The 6,774-nt window shown below is 34.5% G+C and overlaps 1 protein-coding gene across 5 annotated transcripts; it reads left to right on the top strand.

Annotated features, from left to right (window-relative positions):
* The first annotated feature begins 407 nt into the window (after positions 1–407).
* LOC111380877 (chorismate synthase 1, chloroplastic-like) lies at positions 408–6,011 on the top strand. Of its 5 annotated transcripts, none has more exons than XM_023004842.1 (12): positions 411–586; positions 664–987; positions 1,097–1,155; positions 1,838–1,921; positions 2,075–2,167; positions 2,600–2,680; positions 3,274–3,405; positions 3,525–3,627; positions 3,759–3,853; positions 3,972–4,037; positions 4,885–4,969; positions 5,562–6,011. In XM_023004842.1, the coding sequence occupies exons 2-12, from the start codon at positions 792–794 to the stop codon at positions 5,708–5,710; spliced, it is 1,143 nt and encodes a 380-aa protein (XP_022860610.1). In that variant the 5' UTR covers positions 411–586; positions 664–791; the 3' UTR covers positions 5,711–6,011. The 5 variants fall into 5 exon arrangements, with proteins under 5 accessions (XP_022860539.1, XP_022860466.1, XP_022860335.1 ...); XM_023004640.1 differs by having other exon boundaries at positions 411–814; positions 911–987; XM_023004567.1 differs by having other exon boundaries at positions 410–987.
* Positions 6,012–6,774: the final 763 nt, after the last annotated feature.

Raw genomic sequence — 6,774 nt, 5'->3', positions numbered from 1 at the left:
TAAAGATAAGAGAGAAATAAAGATAAATTGAATATAATCAATAGAAAAAAGTAAATTATAATCATACATGTCCATAGAAGATTAAAGGAAAAAAAGATTGAATACGCCGTAACTTTTAAAGAGTCTCAAAAGTCTTAATTGAATGCCCCTAAACTTTTCAAATCTCAAAAAGTCATTAAAAATTTCAATTGAATACACTTCCTTAAAGACTCTTTAAAAGTCTCAATTGAATACAAGTCTCAATTGAATGCTTCTAAACTTTTTAAATCCATAAAAATTATTAAAAATCTCAATTGAATATACCTTCCCAAATTTATGCTTAAAATATTTTATTCAAATTTGTGGTTGAAAATAATTTTTCTTTTAAGAAAAAAGAAGTTTTGATATAACTTATGTGATAGGGGCTAAATATCTGATCAACGTATAAAGAATTGAGCCACTCCTTGTAATATGCTTGATTTTTATGCAATTTCAAATCTTCATTACCAATTTGATCTTCTACAGCTCCAAAATGAAATCAGATGCCTCCTCCTCGCGGATGCATAATCAGGGATAAATTCATCTACGCCGATTTAAAGATAAATCAGTTCATCCTTTAAGATGAAACCGAAGCTTATCGTATGCTCGAGTGTTGCAATTCAAATGGTTCTCTCTTGCTCACAGAGATACAGGCCTCTGGTAGCACATTTGGGACTTATTTCTGTGTTACCACATTTGGAGAATCTCATGGTGGTGGCGTAGGCTGTGTAATTGCTGGGTGCCCTCCTAGACTTCCGCTCTCAGAAGCTGATATGCTAGTAGATCTGGACAGAAGGTATTTTTGTTCTAAGCTACTAGGTTTTCGTTCCCGGTGGTGTTACCATTCATCTCTGCATTTTCATCATAAATTTACAACCAATTGTTCATCTAGGAGGCCAGGTCAAAGCCGAATCACCAGCTCTAGAGAAGAAACTGATACGTGCAAAATAGCATCGGGAACAGCGGATGGTTAGTTTATAGTTCTGAAACTCCTATATTCATTATGCTTTGATTCAGTTGCACATGCGCTGTTTGTAGTCTTCTTTAAGTGGAATGATTCATTATATATTAACTGTAGGGCTTACTACTGGATCTCCTATCAAGATAGAAGTACCTAACACAGATCAGAGAGGAGATGTAAGATTCACAAGTTTTCCTCTTGTTTGGTTCGTGGCTTAAAGGGGGAAATGGAAAAGAAACTTTCTAAAGAAGCGGTGAATAGGTCGGCTGGTGTTATACCTGTGGAATACCAGGTTTTTGTTGTTTGAACTTCTTGGATGTTTGATTAAGCAATTGAACGTACATAATTTAGAACGTCAATTTCATAGTCCTCACATTCTTAACTCTGTGTTTTATCTTTTATGATCTGGATTGAGCTCATATAATTTTTCTTGATGTCTAACATATGCTTCTTAGTTGTTTAATACACAGTGAAATACTATTCTTTGCAATATGATTTGTTTTGATAAATTTGTTTCTGATGGAGTCTTCATTTATGGGGCTTTGAATTATTGTGTATAGATTGATCAAATCAGGCATGATGTCTCACTGTCTTTAAATTGACAGATCTCTGTATAAGTGCCTTCATCAGAAGATTTTAAGTGCTAAAAAGTTAACAATTTATATCTTGGTGAATGTTATTAATCATTTTCTTTTAGTTCTCATTTATCTTGTTTCCATTGCAAGTCTGGCGTAAGAGTTAAGTATCTGAAATTGTCATAGGCAAAGTTTCATTCTTGCTTAATTGTCTTTTATGTCCATGTCCTTTTCCTCTTTTTTACCTTTTGACCTCATTGATATGTTATTGGGATTTTCACAGGATTACAGTGAGATGTTATTAGCTTATAGGCCTTCTCATGCTGTTGCAACTTATGGTTTTAAGTATGGCGTGAGATCAGTACAGGTATAAACACTTTAAGACTCCATTAATATGAGAGCATTTGCAGCTTGTCACAATGTTTTTGAAAAGTTAATATGTCGGTGAATCAGCTCAACAGAAAGTTGTCTTGTTTTATTTTAACTTCATTGTATGGTTGGTTTTTCTCTAAAAATGCAGGGTGGCGGTAGATCTTCAGCGAGAGAAACCATTGGAAGAGTTGCCGCTGGAGCAGTTGCTAAGAAAATTTTGAAACAATATTCAGGAACCGAAGTAAGCTAAATGATTGCATGAAGTTAGTTTGATACTGCTATTATTAAGATGTAGCACATGCTTATACATCTCATACCCACATTTCAGCGTAGTTGAAGCTGTCACTTTCAGGGATGCCTATATGCATTCCAAGTATTATTCTTCAAAGAAATTGTTAGTCATACTGGGTTTATTTGATTGTTGCTATGATGACATAAAGCAGCAACAAGTTATAGCTAGCATTTTGTTAATTGGATCTGGGAGTGTATCTTTTACTCTGCTAAGAAGAGTGTGAATTAGTATAAGGTGCCGAGATATCTACCGCCTTCTTTGTTATGTTAAATTCCTTTTGTCCACATCTAATTATATTCAAGACAAACTTGCAGAAGATAAAAGTAACACTCATGGACTTGGTCATGATATTTCTTCTATTTCCTGATGCTTGTGTGGCAGATTATAGCATATGTTTCTCAAGTACACAATCTTGTCCTTCCTGAAGATTTGGTTGATCATGAAACGATGACGCCCGACCAGGTACTCATACTTGTAGAATCACATTTTCATCAGCATGCCATCAGTCTTATGGTCTTTATATGTGCACTGTGCACTTTTCTCCTAGTTGCTCAAACTTTTAGTTTACAATACTATTGGCTTCCTTGTGTGGTAGCATATCTACTTTTCACAAAATTTATTCTCAAAAAATCTCTACCAAACAGGGGTTTAGCCAATTAGTGGATAATGGCATGCAAAGCAAAGAATTTGTTTGCATGTGACTACTTGCCTAATTTATTCTTCTTTGGCATCATAGATGCAACACTTATGAGAAAAGGATGTACTTTATTTAGTCTGGTGCTGAGCTTGAATTTAGACCCTTATGAAATGGAGCTTAGGAATGAGTTAAGACTTTCAGAGATGGGCTCACATGATCAAAAGAACTCAATGTTGGTATTGTCAGGGTGATATATTTTTCTTGGTTATGGCTCTTGTAACTATTTCCTATACTTTTAGATAGTCCCCCAATCCTTTCTCGTTTTGGGTAGAAGTTTATTTTCTATTGTTGTATGTGGAATTACTCTCTTAACCCTTCTGAAGTAGAAAAAAGTCTCTTACCACCCTAACGTTTCCAGATAGAAAGTAATATTGTAAGGTGCCCGAATCCTGAGTATGCGGAGAAAATGATTTCTGCCATTGATGCTGTCCGAGTTAAAGGAGATTCTGTTGGTGGTGTTGTCACTTGCATTGTTAGAAATGTCCCACTGGTAAACCTAACACCAACCTGTCTACGTCCCTGGATGTGCATCAGACTTGAGGCTGTGCGACATTCTTTGAATTTGTGAATTTCCAGGAAAGTTTCTGAATATTAATTTGATTCTTTAAGGGGCTTGGTTCTCCTGTCTTCGATAAACTTGAAGCAGAGCTCGCAAAAGCCGTTATGTCAATACCGGCAACTATGGGATTTGAGTTTGGCAGTGGATTTGCAGGTGGAGAAACTTACTGGATTGTAATCTATAACTATATCTGATTATCGGCTAATAAATTTAATTGGGTATTTTAGTACTTCTCGCTCATACATTTCTACCAGATCTAATTTCTTTTCGTGGAAATTCATCAGGTACATTTATGACCGGTAGTGAACATAATGATGAGTTCTATATAGATGAGCATGGCAAAATCAGGACAAAAACCAACCGCTCTGGTGGGATACAGGTATTCACTTCACTTTATTAATAATTGAATTAGATATAATATCAATGAATATAGGTATAGCATGCCTTGTTATCTTTGTCAGTTTGAATGGTTTGCATGATTACTTTTCAATATGCAGGGTGGAATATCAAATGGAGAAATCATTAATATGAGAATAGCTTTCAAGCCTACGCCTACCATATCAGTATGTCCTATCTCTCTCTACACACACATTCACATGCGCGCGCGCGCGCACACAAATCCCGGTTTGCTCTCGTTTCTCTCTGGATGACTAGCTGAAATCGAGAAAATACTTGCTCTATTGTAAGTTCATATAAATTAGTAGCAGTGAAAATTACATAGCTATCTTCTCTGTTTGATGAAAAAACCATCTTGAGAGGAGTTCCGTGCTTAGTAGTTTACTACGTCTACAACAGTTCCCATTTGATCTCAGTGGCTCATATATAAAATATCTAATAGTTTTGCTAAAACCCGGTTGCTTGAGAAATTGTTTGCAGTGTTCCCAAACAGTTTTGCCAAATAAAATTTGCATGACTAGTCAAGAACTGAATGAATAAATTGAAATGTTTGGGAGCATGTTTGGCTAAGCTAAAATGTTTACTTGTAAGAGTGAAATAAATATTTTTTTTGTCAAATTTTAAAAATTATTTACTTGTTAGGGTACTAGTTAGTTTCAATACAAGCAACTCTTCTTACTTAAAAGTAAGGAAAAAGTAACTTATGCAAACACGATTGGAAACAAAATTTACTATGAAGTAATTTTGACTTACTTTGAAGCTTAGCTAAACATGTTCTATAACTTCCAACCAGGTCTTACCCAAGTTTTTAACTTTTTTCTGTATCTTTTGGCATCTTGAACATTGTCCTAGCAGTCCCCCTTTCGAGTGATGCATGAACTCTTGAATGGAAGTTTTGATGTTTCCAGCTACGTGAAATATTGCACCTACAATGCTTACAAAGCTATAATAAATGAACTTCTTTACTTTTGTGGATATGAGCACTTTTGTTGTATCATTTCTAATTTTATGCAGAGGAAGCAGAATACTGTGACTAGAGACAAACGCGAAACAGAGCTTATAGCCTGTGGTCGCCGTGATCCTTGTGTCGTTCCACGAGGTTTGTTTATGAAATTTCATCTTTTCCACGGGCATTGTAATGTCTTTATGATTTCCATGCATAGAAGTCATAATGTATTGGTTGTAGCAGTCTAATATTTATTGTCTGTTGGAATGAGTTTGTCTGGGCATAAGGCTTGGCCATGAGAGACGACTATAATTGCAATAGCTTGTTTAGCTAAGCTTAAAAGGTTTACTATCAGGAAAATAAGTTAGTTTCATAACAAGTAATTCTATCGATCAAAACTGAGAATAAGTTATTTTGGGAGTAAGGCCAGAGGTATTTTCAAATTAAGGAAGCTTTTTACCGATTCTGAGAGAGCAACTTATTCAAACACGTTTGGAAACAAAGTCTACATAAGAGTTAGCCAAACATATGTATGGGAGGTGATGAGCTTAAATTGGATTTAGTTTGTTGAATCTGAGAAATAGTTACTGTAACAGTGTAACGCCTCATTTTTTTTTTCTCAATTAACGTGTTATTTTAAAGAAAGAAAATCGGGATGCTACAGTTAGATCAACAGAGTGGATTAACTAAAAAGGGTGAAGACTGGACTCTATAGGATATTCATGATTGGTTGGTCATGATGCAGGTGTTCCAGTGGTGGAAGCCATGGTAGCCTTGGTGCTCGTCGATCAGTTAATGGCCCAATATGCACAATGCGTGTTGTTCCCTATTAATCCGGCATTGCAAGAACCACTCCAACTGTCAAAGGATAAGCAGTTGCAGGTTCAATTTTGATGCTGATAAATGGCTGACCGATGATTCTCCATGTTTTCCTTGCAATTGGTCTAACCACCTCACACCAGCAAGGTTTTTGCTCCTGTTCTATTTTGTTTTGTTTTCGAGAAAGAGTTTCTGGTTGAGATTGAAGAACTGCTGAACAATTTATTGTTATGTAGAAAAGGCTTCTTTGTCTGTACGCTGTGAAAAGAGTTAGTAGTTGACATGCGACCTGCATTTAGGAAATTGAATTTTTGGGTTTTATTAGTTTTCTTGATTATCAGCTCCCATTTCAATCAAGAAGATAATTATTCGAAAATGTTCAAAAGCAACAGTTGAATCTCATAATTAGCTTTTGACTTTTTAAAATTCTATCAAACGGGTTATTGTTTAACAATTCTATCACATCTTTCTCTTAGTGTTGGACATGGTCCAGTTTAGTTCGATTATAAAGAGAATTGAATTGAACTAAAATTTTCAAGTATTTAGTAAGTGAAATCGTTGGGTCTAAATTTAATGATGGAACTATTGGTTCGATTTCGTACCATAATTACATTTTTTTAACATTTGCGACAACATTACATTAATCCAATTAATGACATTCAATTTTAGCTCTTACAATGACGTTATATTAACACTTACAAAATAATGTAGTTCAATTGAAAAATATATAAATAACAAACTTTCTAATAAGACTCATTCACCATTATATACGTACTGTCTTGATCAAGGTGAAGGAAATTCAATGAATAGAGCAAAAAAAGGTAAGATGAAGAGAGACGCAGTCGCTCAACTTTGATTATTTGAGAAACAACAAAATAGTTGAGAAAAACTTAAATCACTCAATTTTGATTACTTGAAATTTGAATTGCAAAGATGGGTTTAGGCTGAAATCATGAAAATGATATTTTTAGGCTCAACTAATTAGTTGATAAATGAAATAGGAATAAATTAAAATAATTCGGCTTGTTTAATATATAAAATTTAAAAAAATTATAAAGATTCGATTCTTGATCTAGAAATGAAAATCGAATCAAATTCGTCGATTCTAAATTCTAATATTCGTTCGAGTATTTAACTTA

The sequence above is a fragment of the Olea europaea genome, chromosome 1 (genome assembly GCF_002742605.1).
Source record: "Olea europaea var. sylvestris chromosome 1, O_europaea_v1, whole genome shotgun sequence".
In the NCBI taxonomy this organism is placed as follows: Eukaryota; Viridiplantae; Streptophyta; class Magnoliopsida; order Lamiales; family Oleaceae; genus Olea; species Olea europaea.
This window is presented reverse-complemented; position numbering and strand designations above follow the sequence as displayed.